Source organism: Triticum aestivum, chromosome 5A (assembly GCF_018294505.1).
Source record: "Triticum aestivum cultivar Chinese Spring chromosome 5A, IWGSC CS RefSeq v2.1, whole genome shotgun sequence".
NCBI classification, from domain to species: domain Eukaryota; kingdom Viridiplantae; phylum Streptophyta; class Magnoliopsida; order Poales; family Poaceae; genus Triticum; species Triticum aestivum.
Genome location: NC_057806.1, coordinates 358,150,947 through 358,170,867, shown reverse-complemented (window position 1 = coordinate 358,170,867; position 19,921 = coordinate 358,150,947). Strand labels below are relative to the sequence as shown.

The 19,921-nt window shown below is 54.1% G+C and overlaps 1 protein-coding gene across 1 annotated transcript; it reads left to right on the top strand.

The window, feature by feature from the left end:
• The first annotated feature begins 14,794 nt into the window (after window positions 1-14,794).
• LOC123103355 (nitrile-specifier protein 5) lies at window positions 14,795-16,299 on the top strand. Its single transcript, XM_044524909.1, has 2 exons — window positions 14,795-14,941; window positions 15,166-16,299. The coding sequence occupies exons 1-2, from the start codon at window positions 14,912-14,914 to the stop codon at window positions 16,117-16,119; spliced, it is 984 nt and encodes a 327-aa protein (XP_044380844.1). The 5' UTR covers window positions 14,795-14,911; the 3' UTR covers window positions 16,120-16,299.
• Window positions 16,300-19,921: the final 3,622 nt, after the last annotated feature.

Below are 19,921 nucleotides of genomic sequence, written 5' to 3'. Positions count from 1 at the left end.
ATAGGCGGCGCAAGGGCTGCCTGACTGGCTTTGCATCAGATCGGACATATAACTTGTGCTCGGCGAATTCCGTCGGTACACCTGGCATGTCTTTGGGGGACCATGCGAAGATGTCCCGATTGTCATGGAGGAAATCGACAAGCTCGCCTTCCTATTTGCTGTCGAGGTTTACACCTATGACTGCGTACCTCTCCGGGTGCTCCGGGTCCAAGGGTATCTTCTTCGTCTCTTTGGCCGGCTTGAACGAACCCTCAGCCTCCGACTCCTTGGGGTTAGGCGACATCTCTGGCCGCTTGCCGTCCATCGCCACAACTCGGTTAAGGAGCCGCTTCTCGGCCGCGATCACCAGGGACTCGGCCAACCGACTACTTTCAGCCGCACAAGCAGACGACTTTCGGTAGTCGCCGGCTACGACCAGAATCCCCTTGGAACTAGGCATTTTCATCTTGAGGTAGGCGTAGTGGGGGACCGCCATGAACTTGGCCAGGGCGGGTCGGCCAAGTAATGCATGGTATGGGCTCTCGAGATCCACCACCTCAAACCAAACTGACTCTCGGCGGAAGTGATCTTTGTCTCCAAAGAGGACATCAATCAGGATCTTGCCGATTGGTGAGCATGAAAGGCCAGGAACAATGCCGTGGAATACAGTCCGGCTGTTCTAAAGCTATCTTTGCTTGATTCCCAACTTCTCCATGGTGTCCTTGTACAGGATGTTGATGCTGCTGCCCCTGTCTATCAGAACTCGTGAGAAACGAGCAGCTCGTCTATCCGTGGCAAAGGTGGCATCCAAGACCAAGGCATAAGAGCCCGGACTCGGCATCACCTCTGGGTGATCAGCTCTGCTCCAGCTGATAGGCTTCTCGGAGCAGTGCATGAATTATGGTGTCTCGGATGCTACTGCGTTCACCTCTTGCTGCTTCAGCCGCCTGCTGCGTCGATCATCATCCATGCTGGTAAATACCACGTAGGCTCCATGCTCTTCGGGGTACTCTTCTTGTACTGCACCGACTGGCCTGACAGCCGGCTGCTGGGGCGGAGGCGGAGGCGGCTGCCCAGCAGGCGGGGGAGGCAGGAGGCCGTTTCCTTTGGCGATCCTAGTGAGCCAGTGGCACTTTCGGGTGGTGTGATTCGACGGCTTTGCGCCGTTGTGGAACTTGCAAGGACCATCCAGAGTCTTCTCGTATGAGAAAGCCGACAACCAGTTGGGCTTGCCGCCTTTCTGTCGCTTGAGTGGAGGCTGCCTATCCGGCTGCTGGTCTTCGACTGTCGCCACCTGCCAGCTGCTGGAAGCCAGCTGCAGGGCCTTGCGCTTGTGGTCGCTTGGCTGCTGTCGCCAACTGGCATCTCCAGCCAGAGTTCTAGGAGCCTGAGGGGCCACTTTGTCAGTCGCACTAACTTGAATCTCCGCCTTCATGGAGGAGTGGGCCGTGGCATACTTGTCTGCTATGATCAGCAGCTCGTCGAGGGTTTCTGGCTCGTCGTAGAGGAGCTTGTGCTTGAGGAGGGTGCCTTTTCTGCACCCGGCGGTGAAGTACTCAATAGCCTGCACCTCGTGCACGCCCTCGCAGGAGTTTCGAAGCTCGGCCCAACGCGTGAGGTAGTCGCGAGTTGACTCGTTGGGGCCTTGCACGCACAAGGAAAGCTGGCAAGGTTTGGGAGGACGCTTGTACGTGCTTGTGAAGTTGCGGACGAATGCATCGGTGAAGTCAACCCAGCTGTTGATGCTGCGGGGCTTCAGGTTGTTCAGCCATGTCCGGGCCGTGCCTTGGAGCATGAGCGGAACGTATTTTATGGCAACACGCTTGTTGCTGTTCGCTATGTTGACGACCGTGGAGTAGTCAACCAGCCAGTCCTCCGACTTCATGGAGCCGGTGTACTTGGTCGTGTCTCTTGGGAGCGTGAACCCTTTGGGAAAGGGCTCGTCTCGAATGCGGGGCCCGAAACAAGGCGAACCCAACTCATCTTCTTCTTCTAGCGTGAGGGATCGGTGAAGTCGGTCGATCCGGTGGCAGGCGTCGGTTTCTCCGACTCCCTCTCGGCGGCCAAGGCGGTCGCCGAGAGTCGGATGGTCAACAGGCGGCGGGGAGACTCGCCTTTCCTTGCGAGGAGGAGGAGGCGGACAGTCGTCCCATCGTTCCACTGCTCTTGGGCGGCCGTCTTGGTCGCGCTCTATGGTAATGCGAGTCCGACTGCGGCTGACAGCCGGATCCTTGTCTTTCCTTCCACGGGCGCCGCCAGTCGGTGTCCGAGACGTCGCGCCTTGGTCTCGGCGTGGAAGCGGGTCATCATTTTGTTGCTGCGGCACCTCTGTGCGGCAGCCGGCCTCGTTCTGCGCGGCAACCGCGTCGAGGAGCCGCTGGACTCGCTCCGTCATCAGGCGGCGCTCTTCGCCCTCGAAGTTGTCCAGCTCGTCCGCCGCCGCCTGGGCGGCTCAAATGTTCTCCGCAGGCGTGGCGTATACAGGGCGATTTGCCCCAAATAGGTTGGCGATGGCCACGCCGTGCTGCTGGACCGTGCCTAGGCGGCTGGGCCCAGCTGGGGCTGGTGAGCCACCCACAGCGCGATCCATCTCACGCTGGTAGGCTTCTGACAAGCGTCTCATGCTAGCCAGCTTCTTCGCGCCTTCGATAAGCTGGAGGTGGCGCGCCTCCAGCGTCTCTGTGTCAGCGTCTTCCGGAATGGGCATGGTCAGGTCTTGCAATGTCGCGCCAAGTGGGTCATGCGCTCCTCCGTCGGGATGCTCGTCATGACCGATGACGAGCACCTCTGTGACGGTGCTTCCGTCGCTCTCCATGCGAGGGATCGGCTCATCATAGACCACCACGTTGGTGGGGAACGCGTCGAGCGACGCGGTGTCGGAGTCGACCAGCATCGGGTCGGTGGAGCCTACAGACTCCAAGTCCACGGCAGGCTCGCCGGCGACATGGAGTTGGTCAAGGAGGCCCGCGAGGAGGCTCTCAGGGCCGCCCGTGCCTACGTCGGATGTAGGCTCGTCGGAGAGGCGAACCTCATCGACAAGATCGGCGAGGCAGCTGGCTGCGCAGGCGATCTCAGCGTCGTGCAGCGCGTCGGCGCAAACTCCATCTGGTGTGCCGGGCTGGCTGCGCTCGCCTTGGAGGAAAAGGGTTCCCGTCCAGAGCAGGTCTCCAGACGACGGTGTACCAGGCCCCATGGTGGGCGCCAAATGTCGAGGGTTGGGTGCGTCATACGCCAAAGGATGGCTTATCATGGTGGGGGCAAGTAGAACGTCGCCGGTGCCTGGAAACGAGATAATGCGAAGGCATGCACGCTGGCGAATTTTACCCAGCTTCGGAGCTCTCCGTGGAGATAACACCCCTACCGCTGCTCTGCCGGGTCCCCGCATGATCACTATGGCAAAAGTGTGTACACAGATGCTCCTTGAGCTGTTTCCTGGAGGTAGGAGAAGGCTAGGCCAGCTCTCTCCTTCCTCTATGATTTGGTCTAGTGCTAATGGATTACAACCCTTTGCATGGGTGCCCTGGGGGTTTATATAGGCCTACCCCTAGGGGTACAATGGTAATCCGGCTGGACGCGGGCCCAGCCGTCAGTCTCTCTGGCGGCCGTCTTATCTGCCGACTCTTGGGGCCCGCCGACTTGCGGGCCCCGCCGACTGGCTTGGTACGGAGCCGACAGGCCGCGCCCGCCGCGGGCGGGTCTTGCCGGCGGCGGATTACTATGGACGTGCTTCTAATGACGCAAGCTCGGTCATGGGGCCGTGGCAACAGCTCCGACGTCTAGCGGGCGATCACTGTTGCCACTGCCTGTCGTGTCTGGTTAATGGCGCGTGGGGCCCGTGGGAGGGGCCGGCCGACTCCTGGGGGTCGACTCCCAACTGGGCCGACTGGTGGCGCTCTCGCCGTCTTCCGTACGCCCGTCGACTGGTGGGACCCGTCTTCCCTGGGCCATACCGGCAGGCCGTCGTGGGCACAGGACTCCGCCCACGGGGGCTGACGTCAGGGCCGGCATGGCAACAGTGTTGCGCCGGGCGGAGATCTCCGCGGGTACGGCGTATTGTGGCCACGCGTGCCCTTGGAAAAGGGTGGGAGTGGACCTTGCTATGGCCACTCCCCGTCCCGTCCCTCTTTATGAGGGCATGGGGGTTGTTGGCGTCGCGGGCCGACTCCCCATGGCCGGCTTCTCTAGAAGTCGCCAGTCAGGAGTCAGCTCATCCTGAAGTCGTCCCCGAGACTCGGCCGCGAGTGGGTAGTCGGCCGCCTCGCCGCCGACTCTCAAAAGGCAGCTCTTCATCCTAGGGTCTCGAGGGGCGCAGCCTGCCCCGATGTCTTGAAAGGTTCTGGGCCTGGGTTAGCCTACCCGTGGCCCATTACTCCGACACCCATGTTTGGCCCAAATAGGACGAGCAGTTAACAAGCCAAAATATATCTCAGGCATGTTCGGCCCTATAAAATTATGGGCTTTAAGCAGGCCGGTATCCACGCAGGCCATAGGCCCAAAAGTGTCACAGGCCATTATCAGATGGGCTGTAAGCAGGCCAGATTCAACGCGGGCTTTAATTAGGCCCAATTGTTCCACGGGCCATTAACACGTCGATAGGCCTGTTGGGATGAAATTTATCCACGAAGACTACGGTCCGTTAAGAGGCCTAAAGTTACTTCGGACAAGAAATAGCCCAATTTCTGCATGGGCTGTTAAAGGGCCTAAAGTTAAACCGGGCCGACAACGTCCCAGATGCACCACGGGCCACTAACAGGCTGAAACTATTATGGAGCCGAACTGGTTAACAGGCATTTAATAGACTGAAATACACACCTGTCTTAGAATGGGTCCAAAAGAACAGTGGCCTGTTAATGGGTCTGATCCGATATGCATCGTAATTTGGCCCAAAACACGGCAGGCTGTGAACGGGCTTGATCTGCTATGGGCCTCAATTTGGCCCAAAACATGGCAGGCTATTAATGGGCCAGCCCACTAGTGTCCTGAAAAAACATGGTGGGCCTTTAGCTGGGCCGTCCTTTTCACTGGAATGGGCCTCTGTTGGGCCATGCCATGTGTCGACCTATCATAGGCGCCTCTTGTACAATGAGTGGATGATATCTGTCCCAACGGTGAGAAAACACGTGTTTCCTCCGGTCAATGAGAATTTTAAACATGGAAAATCCCCATTGGTCCGGGCTATTAACGGGTTATCGGATCCAGAACCGAACTCGATAGCTTAACGGCGACCCGTTACGGTCGATGCCACGTGTCGGTCACCCTTGACGAAAATACTTCTATGACGCGCGATTTGTCGTCATGAAAGTGGACACTTCCGTGATGATAATTTTGGTAATGTCATGGAACACTTCTACCATAACACAAGTATGACTATCTTGATTCTGTCATAAAATCGTCATGGATGTACATGCATGACAGAAAACGTGACCTACTGTGATAAACACGTATCATCACGGAAGTGTATTTTTTTGTAGTGATGCATCCATCATATTCCGCCAATCCCTCTCTCTCCCTTCTAACATGGTATCAGCCTAACCGATCCAAACCCTAGCTGTCGCCCACAACTTTCGCCCTGCCGCCGCCCCTAGGGCGGTCGGACTCCATGACCGCCGTCGAGGGCCACGCTGCCCGTACCTAGGGTTCGTCCGCCGGTCGTGTTGATCGGCTGCCCTAGAGAGTCTTTTTCCTGATCTCTTGATTCAGATTTTTTTCTCTCCCGCCGGCCACCTTGATCAACGTTTTTTTATTTTATGATCTAAACTTGATCTGTTTGCATTGCCCGCCGCCACCGTCGACTCCAATGCACCTCTACTCCGACCCTGGTGCGATCGATCGGCCGCTCCTTTGACCCAGAGGCCACATGTGCCAAGGCGGCCCGTCAGGGCCAGCCACCGTCCGTGCATTGGCCCGCCCGTCGCCCTACGCCGGCCGTTGCCGCCCTGCTGCGACCGGACTCCTGCATCGCCCCAACCCGGCGGCCTCACGCGATGCGGCGGCCCATCACAGCTGCCGTTCACGCACCGGCCCTCCCGTCGATCCATGCCGTCCACCGCCACCCGCATCCATCGCGTTTGCACGGCGGCCTTACGGTGAGTCGCCGGCCTTGTCCCCGACTGTGTCAGGCTCGCCAACTGCCTCGAGCTCAGGCGTTGTTGGTTCGTTGGTCGCTCGGGCCTCATTGCCCGGGAGCCGGCACTGCTTTGGCAGGCCGGGTGCTGGTGCTGACGTGCTCGTCCGCACGAGTCCGTCTTTGTCAGCCTCTTCTTGGACTCTGCCGCCACCCTGCCTCCATCGAGCGGCGTCCCTAACCTCGCGCACGATCGGCTTGATCACCCGCTCGTTGCTGGAATCCGCCTCATCTACGCCACACGACTGACCTAGCCTGTTGGTTGCACGCGCCTCTGCGGGTCCCGTGAAGATCGTCCCTGAGTTTAGCACGCCCCTCCACCGATCGAGCAATGGGCTGCCACTGCGTCGCCCCATCGGGCCACAACACCGCCGCCCCGTGGTTGTCCTCGCGGCTGCAACGACTCGTGCGTCGCCGCTGCGTCGTTCCTTCGGGCCGTAGTGCCGTGATACGTGGTCCCCGCCGCCACCCCGAGGACGTCCTCGCGGTTGCACCGACCAGCGCTCCGCCGCCGCACCGCCCCTTCAGGCTGTAGAGCCACGGCCCGCGGTCCCCGCTGCCGCCCCGAGGTCTTCCCGCTGTCACCCCATCCCGCCTGCTGCCGATGCTGCGTTGCCCCTTCGGGTCGTAGCGCCACGACCCGTGGTCGACCGCCGTTCCAACGCGTCAACCTCTCGTGGTATGCACCGCGGTGGCTCCCTTGGCGCGGGAAGGCCATTGTCCGTGCCTGTCTTTGTTACATTGTCGGGTTCCTTGCCTACTTCGAGCACCGCCGCCGCATTACTAACCTAGCCGTTGTTGCCGTCGTTAGGCCGCCACCACCGCTCTTCTTTGGCCACTGTCGCCGCTACTTCTGTAGCCGCCGCCGCTCGTCCACCCCCTTCGTCTTCGTCCAAGCACCAGCCTGTCGCCAGCGTCACCGTCATCTACCCCGACCACTTCATCTACTCTGACCACCATTGGTGACATCGGCCCCGTGCCGATGGAACGCCGCAATCGTCCTTGAGTTCTTCTCTACTGCCCCCTCCGACATGGCATACAGCTCATGCAGGTCCCTCGTCTACGCATGCCTGGTGCGTGCCTTCGTCCACGACGTGTCCCCAGGCTTGGCAAGCATGGAGCGGCGCTTCGTCAACTTCGTCTTCGTCCGTCTGCACATGCCCGGTGCTGGCAACACCGATGCGTGCCTTTGTCCATGACATGTCCCCGGGCTTGGCAAACCTGGCGCGACGCTTCGTCCACACCGTCTACCTCCATACTTCGACATCACTGCGACCATGCTAACTCGGCACCTCCTTGCGCCTGCGACTCCACGGCGTTTCCCTTGACACCGGCTAGCCCGACTCGACATCGACCACGGCATTCTTCACACGGCTACCTCGACCACGGCTACACCACCCTACGCTCTCGGCTACCTCAACATCGGCACAAAGGGCTATCATCTACTTGAGAAACTCGTCAGCTTCCTCTACAGTCAACGCTTCCGTGACGCGACACCGTCCACGACATTCCCACTACAACTGCGGGGGGATGTCAGCCTGTCGGCTGCTATTCTCTCCAGTCTGACCATCCGCGATGCTCTTGTTATCTGCGACGCTACTGCCAGGACTGTGGGGGGATGTTAGAGATATATTTGGGTTACTTGCATTTGGTAGTCTAGGATTTGTAATCCGTCTCCTATCTTATCTACAAGAGAGGCTTCTTGCCCTCCAAGTCTTGTACACAATATATACTCGCCCTCGAGGCTCAATAATGCATCCATCATATTCGACCAATCCCTCTCTCTCCCTCCCGCCGGGCGCCCTGGGCCGGCTGCTGCTACTACTGACGGTGGCCACCACCGCCCTGACGGTTGCGCCGCCCCCCGCCACCTTGCGGCTGCTGAGGGGGCGCAGGGGGTGGCAACGGGTAGTACCCGACGGGCGCAAGCGGCACGGGTGGGCGGGGCGCGGCCGATAGAGCTGGCCCGCCACGGGTGGTGCCGGTGGCAAGGGCGGTGTGCTGGGCCCAATGCTTCACCTTCATCATCCGGCGCTCCTCAAGTTTGAGGTACACAATGACGCGCTGGAAGGTGGGCTGCGGCAGCAAGGTCGGGTTGGACGCTACTTTGCCGAAATCCTCGTTGAGGCCAGCGGTGAGGGTGTTCTGCATGAGGTCGTCGGAGACCTTGGCGCCGATGTTGCGAAGCTCATCGTCGAGCATCTCAAGCCTCATGCAGTACTCATCGATGGTGGAGTTGTCCTGGTGACAGCCGAAGAACTCCCGCTGCAAGAAAACAAGGCGCTGAAGTTTGTTGTCGGTGAAGAGCGTGTTGATCTTCGTCCACATGGTGCAAGCGTCGTCATCCTTGGCGACAACAGTGTGGAAGATGTCCTTCGAGACGGTCTGATAAAACCATCGGATGAGCGTGGCCTCAATGGCGGACCACTCCGGATCGCCCTTCATGTAGTCGCCGTCCACGGAACCATCGGTGTGCTCGATGAGATAGTACTCGCGAAAGACAAGCTTGAAGTAGGTCTTCCATGCATAGTACGAGGAGCTAGAGCTGTTGAGGCGGATGGGGCCCTGGCCTCGATGTTGAGGTCGCGGATGGCGGCGGCGGAGGGCTCGGGGCCGGCGAAGGGGTTCGACGAGCGGGTGGTGGCGGAGGAGCCTGGGGAGTCTATGGCGAGACACGGCTAGGGTTAGGGTTTTTGTTGGGAGGGGGAGGGGAAGGCGACAGCGGCGAAGGGGCGGCTGCTGTGGGGGCGCGACTGCGGTGGGAGAGTGGCGGCAAGTGGGAGGTGGCGGCGCGGCAAGAGAGCGGCGTCACGCGAAAGGGAGGAGGCGCGGCATGGTGGGAGGGCGGGAGGGTGACGGCACGCGGCAGGGGGCGGAAGCAGGCGGCACGGGGCGGTGGCGACACGGGAGGGGGAGAGCTCGGCGGCGGCGTGGTGCGGCCGAGGTGGGGAGCACAGAGGCGCATGGGAGGAGCGTGGCGGCGGTGGCTTCAACCTATGTCAGGACCTTCAGAGATGATACCATGTAGACGAATAGTTTTGCAATACAATAATCGTTGTATTGATAGGATGCCGGTGCACGTATATATAAGTACAAGCAGTGCCTCAACCTCAACTATACATAATTAGGAGGTGGGCCACAATATACAAAATACATGCAACAAAATATACTCAACAAACCCGCCTCAAACACCCGGACAGGCTGACTGGTACCGGTAAAAAAAAGATCCAGTCGGGCGCCTCAAACGGGTCTTAAATGCCCGGGCTGACCGGCACCCCTCATATCCAGCCTAAATATTGGGTAAATATGGGGGCGTCTGGGGTGCTTCCGTCACGTAGGACAAACGATGGGTTCCCACGCGGTATCGCCCAAAAACCCGGCGGTCCGACGGATGCCTCCTCTATCGCCGCGTGGCGCCGCTCCTGCTCGCCGCCCGAGACCAAATCCGGCTATTTAAGCTCGCTGACGTCCTCCAACCCTTGCACATCCGCCTCCCCCGGTCCCCCCTGCTCTCCGGCATCGCCATGGTCCGGTAGAAGATCACCACGTACGCTATGCTCACGCTAGAGTGCCGGAGGCAGATTGCGGAGGAGATCCAGGCGAGGCGCGCCGCCTGCATTGTTGCGGGGCTGCCTCTGGACTCGCCAGAGCTGGAGGAGGAGAAATGGCGGATCTGAAGGAGGTTGAGGCAGAGCAATCTGCTCTGGGGTTCAACATGGAGGAGGCGGAGGCGAAGTTCGCCCTCGCCCAAGCCACGGAGATGGTGGAGCATCATGCCATCCTAGAGTCCATCCAGGATGAGGCCTATGTAGATGCCAATCGAGAGTTCCTCCGGCAGGAGCAGGTGGCGACCGACGCGCTCTTCGCCGAGCTCGATGCGGAGATAGAGGAGGAGGCCAGAGCGGAGCAGCCGAAGCTGCAACTGCTGTCCATATATCCGGAGCCGGGCACGGAGATAATCGACATGCCCGACAAGGATTAGTTAGGTGATTTAAGTAGTATGTAGGTTTTTTCGTTTGCATGCTTTTGTATGGATTTAAGAATCTAATATGAAATGTCTCGATACAGTTGTGGTAATTTGAGGAGTGCCCGATCATTACCGCGGATGCGTCCTGGTAATTTGCGTGCGTTTGAGAGGTCATATTTCTCATATGCACTTGTAGATGCTCTTATATTACTTTTACAGAGGGAATACAAGTTACCCACTCTTTACGCAGTCAAGAAATAATATCCCACACGAAACCACTGGCGTACATCCCTATCCACGTACATACCATAGGTAATCAGATAGCTGCCCCCCCTAAGCACCATTAAGAAAATACTAATGCTTAGTTTAATCATCACCATTTCTTTTCTCCTGAACATCTGTCCACCTGCCATAGTCATGCCTTTGTCATTCCCCCTCTTCTAAATTTGACTCCTTATGTGCGCAACATCCTCGTCATGCCGCGCCATCCTTGATACTAAAAGTATCATTTGTAGTATTATGTAAATTTGCGACAAAATCTCTAGTTGAAAGGCACCTCTTTTAAACTTTTTTTTGGACGGGACCTCTTTTAAAGGTTACTTCTATACTCCTCCGGTGTCGACAAGATGCGCCACTTGAGTTTTGATGTATTTTTCTCCTGGGGATCAAAGCGGATGGGAGGACTAGTATGTGATTTTTTTTAGATTCAATCTTTTTAAATGAATATCTCTTAAACCGAGCATCCATATTACAAACTATTTCACCATTGTACTCCTCACATCGAGATTTTCATAATTAGATCTCATATTGATAGGAGAAGCTATGCCATGGCCCTTGCCTTTTAAACGTCATCAGTCTGGTAGTAAAAAAATGACAGTAGTCTCTCCATGAGATGAATACTATTGGCCTTATTTATCTTTGACTATGCCATTTGTCAAAAACAGCCATGAGGACTTACGACAAGGTTGTACTCGTTTTTTTTTTGTTAGACTGAAGGCAAGTGCTCGCGCCATGTAGTTTGGCCTCGTCGACGGGAAGGAGGAGGTCGAAACGGCGGTCCCGAGTTTGCTGGTTGGATGCTGGGGCAGCGGCCCCTAGCTATGGTTTGGTGATTGCCCTATGTGGTGGGGTTGTGGCTTTGCTCTGCGTTGGTGGCATTCCGGCGCTTCGAGGGTGGCGAGGTCTATCATGGTTGTGGGTTTTACATGATTGTCCCTTTATCAATCATGTGGTTGGAGTTTTTGCACAATTGTCCTTTTATCAATCGTGTGATCGGGTTTTTTTACATGGTTATCCCTTATCAATCATGTGGTAGATATGTATCTGTGTGTGTTTGTTTATCGAGTTTTTGCAATTAACAGGGTAATTCTTTTCTTCTTAATGAAATGCAGGAAATGCCTCTCTTGAGGTGTCCTATAAAAAGATGGATTAGAGATGCCTTAGGCCTTGTTCGCTTACACCCCTTCTCAAAGGGATTAGAGAGATCCAGAGAATTTTGACTTGTAAGAGCATCTACAGTCGGACTTCTCAAACCCGTCTCATATGTCTAGGCGGGCCGCTCGGTCACTGTCCGGTCATGACTTTTTGACCCAAACAGGCCTCTCAAACGGCCCTCAAACGCCCGGTCTGACCGGCACCCTCCATATCCGGCTCAAATATGGGGCGGATATGGGGCGCCCGGACATGCCCGCCACGTCAGACCCGACAGTCCGACCCCATCCCAAATTACACCAAATCCACCAGGAAGACCAGCCGAATCCATTTGTTATCTCCTATCTTCTTCCTCCTCCGTGTCGTCCGTCTCGCGCTCCGCCGCCGCGCCCGCTCCTCAGCCGTTCCTAGGCTCTCCGCCGCCAGCTCCGGAAGAGCCATCCCGTCCTCGCCGCGGGGACATCGTCGCCGGCCCGGAAGCCACCGTGGTACGTCCGGCAACTCTCCGGCTCCGCCTTGCGTTTGATGTGTTCGACACATTGTCCAACCGTATTTTTTGTAACTTTGTTAGATAAAACGATGGATTCCGATACTTCGTAGGATGAGGAGTATGGACCGATGGAGCTTGCCCAAATGATTCAAGATGAGTTCTTCGATTCGTCGGATTCAGACGAAGAAGTGGACATGATTATGCTCATGAGCATGCAAGAGGAAATGGACCGGCAAATGGAGCATATTCTCAATTCAAGGGCTCAATCAAAGGGAGAAGAATGATCAACCGGGACAGGGTGTCCGGAGCAAAGCTACTGCACAAGGACTACTTTTCTCCCAAACCTACTTTCCCGGATGATCCATGGTTTCGTTGCCATTTTCGTATGTGAAAACCATTGTTTTTGCGCATTGTGGAGGGAGTGGAGGCACACGACGACTACTTCAAGCTCACGAGGGGTTGCTGCAGCCAACTCTCTTTCTCGACCAAGCAGAAGTGCACAACTGCTCCGAGGATGCTTGCACTTGGTACTGCTGCAGATGCCGTTGGTGAGATGGTCAAGATGGGGGAGAGCACATGCCTGAAGACTACTGTCAAGTTTGCCCGCGCCGTGGTGGAGGTGTTTGGACCTGGGTATCTCAGAGAACCAAATGTGCAGGACACCGAGAAGTTGTTGGCTATTGGCAAGGGGGCTTCCAGGAATGTTCGGATCAATTGATTGCATGCATTGGCAATGGAAGAACTTCCCTAAAGGTGTGCGAGGAATGTATCAACGTCGCACCAGAGAGGCCATCATCATACTAGAAGCGGTGACATCACATGACTTATGGATTCGGCATGCTTTCTTTGAAATGTCGGGTTCTCACAACGACATCAACGTGCTTCAACGATCTCCGGTGTTCAGGAGGCTTTGCAATGGGAAATCACCGCCATGCAACTACACCGTCAACACCCGAGACTACAACATGGGGTACTATCTTGCCGATGGTATCTATTCTCAGTGGGCGACGTTTGTGAAGACCATATCCGAGCCGCATGGCAATAAACAGAGCCACTTTGCAACAATGCAGGAAGCGGCTAGTAAGGATGTGGAAAGGGCATTTGGTGTGCTTCAGGCTCGTTGTGGAATTGTGCGGGGCGCTGCAATAATGTGGGAATCAGAAACTTTGTGGCAGCTGATGACATGTTATATTATTCTGCACAATATGATTGTCTATGGTGTAGCCCAAACCCATGATTTCAAAGCAGTTGGAGAACAAGTTGAAATTCTGGAAGATCAAGATATGGCCTAGTTGATGAAATTTCTGCAGATGCATCAGAATCTTCGAGAACAGCAGGCGCACATGTAACTATTCAATGATCTTGTGGAGCACATGTGGACCTACAGTGGCAACCAAGAAGACAATGCTTGAGTTTTGCACTTAAAATAAATTTTATGTAAACGCTATCTATGCTTGGTACCAACAATTACTATTTACGTGTGACATTGTGTTGCATGATCAACGTGTATGTATTTGCATGAATTTTAGAGTCCAGATTTAAGATATATGAATGCCCGAAAGAAAATATAAGAGCATGTCTAGATGCACCCGCGAGCGTGTTCGGTCGCGTCCACGGGTGTTTGAGGGACTGGATTTGTCAAATTCGACTATAAATATTCTAAGGGATTTTATTCTCCTCGTCGCTGCCAATCCCCCTAAATTCCTTGTGAACCGAGGCCAGGCCTTATGAGTGTTTGGTTCCTTGGATACGTATACAAGAGCCTACCAACAACCCTATTTCCTCTTGTTAAAAAAACGCACCTATTTCCATGTTTGATCGAATGGAGAACACTTCACTGCCGACAAAATAACAAAGGCACGGGTGCACTAAAATACCAGGATTGATGCAGGTACCTATGGATCCCTCAAGATATAAACCAAGGCGACCGAGTTAAATAAAGTTGTAGAGCCGTAGTGATATCATCACAAATTCTGGATGCCGACAATGGTCCTTTCCTTGTAATATACTCTCTTCGTAAGAGCAACTTCAATGGAGCAATCCATTTTGTCCATCTGTATTTGTTTGGATCAGCGCGGACAGAAATAGTGGCCCAACGCGTCGATCCAAATTCAAATCTCATCAGCTTCGTGTCCGCGCCGACGCATTTATGTCCCAAATTTGCGTCCTAAATGTGTTGGCGCGGACGCGGAACGGACGCCACGCGCTCCTTCTTGGTGTCTGTCGTGGCTCTATCTGACGGTCGTCCAACCGCGTGCGACCACCGGTTTGGATGAAAGCGATGCCGGCTCAGGAGGCGGCGTACCTCGAGATGTGGCGCCAGCGACGGCTGGCTGAGGAGCGCTGTCGCGGCGAGTACGTGGCCTACATCGTCGTCGCCTGGAACACGGCGTTCCCCTGGGCTAGCCCTGCGCCGACGCTTACCGACCTCACCGACCTCACCGGCTTTAATGTTTAATTAAGTTGTTTTATTTTAAATATGCATGTATTGTTTTTTTTCATGACACCGTCAAAGTGGGTCGGGTAAGCGTTAGGCGCATACGCCAATCCAAACCCGAAAGCAAATCGTCCGTGTCCGTCTAGCCAACCTAAACGGACAAAAGACGGAGACAAAATGGCTGTCTAATTGGGTCGGCCCGTTGAAGTTGAAGAAATATAAGAGTGTTTAGACCATTGTTTTAGTGATGTAAACACTCTCATATTTGTTTACAGAGGGAGTAATTGAGCTTATTTCTCTAGGGAGGGCTCGACGGTAATTTGGGTGGGATGGAGTGGTTAGATAGATTGGTTCACGGAGCTAGGGATGGCACCATTCATGCCCCTCGACCAGCTTATAACAAGTGACCCCAATCATCACTTTCCCCCACACACAAAGGCACAGTAGAGAAGCTCCAGATTCAGGTTCAGCTTCTCCATAGCAATGGCTGGCACCGGCAGCACCTGGCTCCTGGTGTGTTTCCTCGCCTCTCCAACTCAATTTCCTTGTTTCCTACTCCATCTTCGTTTTCCTCTCCCCTCTTTGGACATGTTTTGCTTCTTCACTTGCTGTATCGATGCGATCTATGCAATTCATATTAGAAGAAATTGGTTTGGGTGATTGGTATTTGGTTGTTCTGAAATCCTTGAGGTGATCTCTTTCTTTGACAAGATTTTCTTGCTTAATTGATCACACAGCTGGAGCAGAAGGGAGCTGGGCCGGGAGCAAGGAGCTCCCACGCGATCACGCTCGTCGGCGGCACGGCCTACTCCTTCGGCGGCGAGTTCACGCCGCGCCTGCCCGTGGACAACACCATGTACGCCTTCGACCTCAAGGCCCAGTCCTGGTCCGCCCTCGACGCGGCCGGCGAGGTGCCCCCGCCGCGCGTCGGCGTCACCATGGCCTCCGTCGGCGCCACGGTGTTCGTCTTCGGCGGCCGCGACAAGGACCACACGGAGCTCAACGAGCTCTACTCCTTCGACACGGCCACCAGCACCTGGACCCTGCTCTCCTCCGGCGACCACGGCCCGCCGCACCGGAGCTACCACTCCATGGTGGCCGACGGCGAGGGGAGCCACGTGTACGTCTTCGGCGGCTGCGGCAACGCCGGCAGGCTGAACGACCTGTGGGCCTACGACGTCACCGCCGGGCGCTGGGAGGAGCTGCCTTCGCCGGGGGCGGCCTGCCCTCCCCGCGGCGGGCCCGGGCTGGCGTTCGCCGGCGGGAAGGTGTGGGTGGTGTACGGGTTCTCCGGGGACGCGGAGCTCGACGACGTGCACTCCTACGACCCGGCCACCGGCGAGTGGGCCGTGGTCGACACCACCGGCGACAAGCCCACCCCGCGGAGCGTGCTCTGCGCCGCCGGGGTCGGGAAGCACGTGGTGGTGTTCGGCGGCGAGGTGGACCCCAGCGATCTCGGCCACCTCGGCGCCGGCAAATTCTCCGCCGAGGCCTTCGTGCTAAACACCGACACCGGCGCGTGGACCAGGCTGGATGACGCCGGGTCTGGCCACCACCCCGGTCCTCGGGGTTGGTGCGCGTTCTCGGCGGGGGCGCTTGACGGCCGGCGAGGCATGCTTGTCTACGGCGGCAACTCGCCGACGAACGACCGGCTTGGCGACATGTTCCTCTTCACTCCGCTTCTAGCTTGAGCCAGCAGGCCAGCTAGGCGGTGCCCGCAGCTCTGTGTGCAATTGGAGTGGTCTGTGACGAACTTGCTGCTGTGTGTCATAGTAGATGATTTGCATCTTGTGTTTACGTTGTGTATGTAATAAATGAAGAATAATACGGAGTACTACTCGTAGTAGTAATGATGAATTGGGTGTTTTACATTGCTATGCGAACTAAGATCTCATAGCTAATTCTAAATCCAAATGCTAATCTCTACTCTAATGGACGAGTTAATGAATAGTCTCCGCGGTTTAGTTTTTTTCGTCTTTCCTCTCACCACCCCCTCCCACCCTGGGTGGTCCATCAGTTTATTTTTCTCTCCACTCTTTATTACAATCAGAACTTTCCTAACGTATAACAAATCACAGATCTAACTTCCTTAAATTATGCAAATCAATCGATTTTTTTATTGGTTGAATTTATCTTAGGAAACAAATAACAGATTTTTCAGGAAACAAATAATACATTTTAATCTAACTTTCCTAACTTATCTAAATCAATCGATTTCTCTTATCTCTAATCCTAATGGATGAGTTGGTGAATAGTCTCCGCGGTTTATTTTCGCTGGGTTTTTTTCGTCTCTCCTCCCACCACCCCCTCCCACTCTGGTCCATCGGTTTATTTTTCTCTCCACTCTTTATTACAACCAGAACTTTCCTAACGTATAACAAATTACGAATCTAACTTCCTTAAATTATGCAAATCAATCGATTCCTTTTATTGGTTCAATTTGTCTTAGAAAACAAATAACAGATTTTCAGGAAACAAATAATACATTTTAATCTAACTTTTCTAACTTATCTAAACCAATCAATTTCTCTTATTAGTGAAATTTGTTTTAGGAAACAAATAACAGACACGTCACAACTTTTCTCCCAATAAATAGTTTCTTAACATTTGCAAACTTTCCTAATCAGACACATCACAAACGGGCAGGTACTGAGATCACGTTACCAAACAATAAAACCCAATTTGCATAGAAATCAGTCCAAAAATCCTAACTTTCCTAAATTTTTACCTTTCCTTGATAACAACCAATATTTCCTATGTTTTCCACCTATTGAAGGAAATCACCCCTCCATCGATATTAGCATTTTTTGGAATGAGATCTCCGGGTTATGATTTTTTTGCGATTCTTTCCAATTATGACCTCTCCTTCCACTCTGTCTCTTTCTCGCATAAACACCTCCACCACAGCCAGGTGACACCACCCCAGACCTCCTGCCTCTCCACACCTTCTCTGCCACCTCCTTCTCGCACTCCATTAACAATCCCTCCACCATATTTGTCCACGCCGGTGTCGAGGGCATGGCGCAGCAGCGTACCCGCGGTAGAGCATCGCATAGCAGCAGGAAGCAGGCGAGGCGAGCGGACCACAGTGGAGGGCAGAGATGCGGCCGGCGTGGCTGAGGGGGCGGCCGACAGAAGATGGCCACGATTGGAGGCGGTGCGAGGCAGGGGCGCGACAGCGGGGCGAGCGAAGGGATAGGCGGCAGCAGACGGGGCAAGCGTAGCCAGCGAGAGTGTGGCGCGTGGCCAGGGTGTGTGTCGCGCGGGGCACAGTGGTGTGGTGGCTGCGGCGAGCGCGACGGCAGCGGTGGACGCGACCGACGTGGTGTAGCATGGGCATGGGCATGGAGAGGGAGTGGCCCCGCGGGCGCGGAAGAAGAGCGGCATGCTCGGGCATGGGCGTGCATAGGAGCGGGCATGTGCCACGGGGTCAATCCGAGGAGCTCGGTGGCTACCCCTGCAATGGCCATGGCGGACGGCGGTTCTCGGCCACGGCGAAATACCTAACGAGAGCAAACGAGAGGGGAAACAGGGGAAAGGCAAGAAGAGATCATGCCGGTGTCAATGACGCCCTAGGGGAAGACATGGGAGCTCGGGGCGGCGCGGATCGAACAGCAATGTCGCGGTGGCCCAAGGTTGAGGAAGACGGCATCGATGTCGATGCGGTGGTGCTGGACTTGATCTAAATATATCGACTAAATAGGCTATGCTGATTGGCAGTAAAGTTGAGCTAGCACCGCTTGATTATGTTACATATAATCGCCAAGATCTCGTCAGGGGCATCATCTCTTTCATGTGCTTTACTGCATCACATATGTCGTGTCTCGACAGCAAAATTGTAGGAGTAACCGGTCCTGGTTGCACAACCTTTTGAATAAGAATAGGGCCAGGCAGATTAAGGAGTTCGCTGCCGTGAAGAGTTGGATTGCGTGATACCACCAATCAATTGTGCCATTCTTTTGTTTTTTAGGAGAAAACGACACGAGAGGCTTCTATTGCATTTAATTAACAAAAGGTATTAATGTTACATATTTACAAGAGGGGTGCCACTTGTTTGTTGTTTTGCCTCATTTGCTCTTAACGCGTTCCTACCTTCTGTCATGCGATGCCAAAGGCGTTCCAGGAGGCGTTGCGCATGATGAAACGTTGGTGAGTCACATGTGCACCAGGTCATCATGGCCTCCAATAGTACCACATGGTACGTTGAGGTTCACGCATCATTAACAGGTTGAATATGAAGTTATGTGAGTCATAAATTGGAGTGGCTCGTGATTTTGTATGTTAGCCCTTCCTTGTAGGTGCTTCTCAAGCTGGAGGACAACATATTAGTCAAGACATATGGATCCTCATTGATGTTTTATCTCTCGTCTGCACTTATTTTATTTGCTCCAATTCTATATATTGTCACGAGTAGATGAGGTGTAAGCATGTGCAATGTAGTTCCTTTTTCTATATATGGTGATTGATTTCTTCTTTGCTAACCCAACTAACGAATGGTAATCAATCTTCAAATACCAAAACCAAACATACAAGGCAACAATCAATTCACGTATCACAATCAGATTCTTCTTTAGTACCCAACTTAACTCACGGATGGTAATCAATCTCCAAACAAAGGAAACAATCACCGTCGTTTACCTCTCGCCAATGTTACGTAGAAATAACGCTGAGAATTTAGATGTATTGTTTGTCATGGAGCTGTGGCTGGCCGATTACATGAAATTAATTTCCTCAGTTGTGGTGGCAAATATAATACACATAATCCATATTGTTATGCACTAGCGCTTGTGCGTGTGAAATAGATGGATTATGGTCCCGTACCCAATAAGATGGATATGTGTATGTTAGAGAGAGAGAGAGAGGGGAGGGGGAGAGACAGTGAGGAAGATGGAAGGAGAGGGTGTGTGTGAGAGTTTGATGATAAAAAAGATCGTCAATGTCACTTAATATGTATGAGAATATTAAATGTAATATTAACATAATTGATATTGAACTCTTAAAGTTAATGTGCCCCATTGCAACGCACGGGCGTTCTTCGAGTGTACTTAGAGGCAGAGGACAGAAAGAAATTAAGATGAGGCGAAGACTTAAGCAAATATTTTTCTTTTATACAAATCGAAAGAGTCGATACACACTACGAACGAATAACCAAATACAGTGAAAATGTAGACATGTTTTAATCGGTTTTGCTATATCTCATGTGCCTGAAGTTTTGCCGAGTTTGACTGGTTGAGGAAAATTTTATTCGCGTCAGTCGCTTTTTCTAGTTCATCCGAGCTTGCCGGAGAAGGGGCATCCCCAATATCTACCTTAGAGCAAAGCCATTGCCCAACTATCTATCTTAGGAGCAAGCTATTACCCCATTATCTATCTTTAGGTGTGGTGGGGTGCAAGGGAATACACCAGAGTTCTTCATTGGTGTGGCATGACTTAGAGGGATGGCTGAGGCGGTGGCCAGCAACAACGGTGGGAGGAGGTTGAGGGGAGGGCACG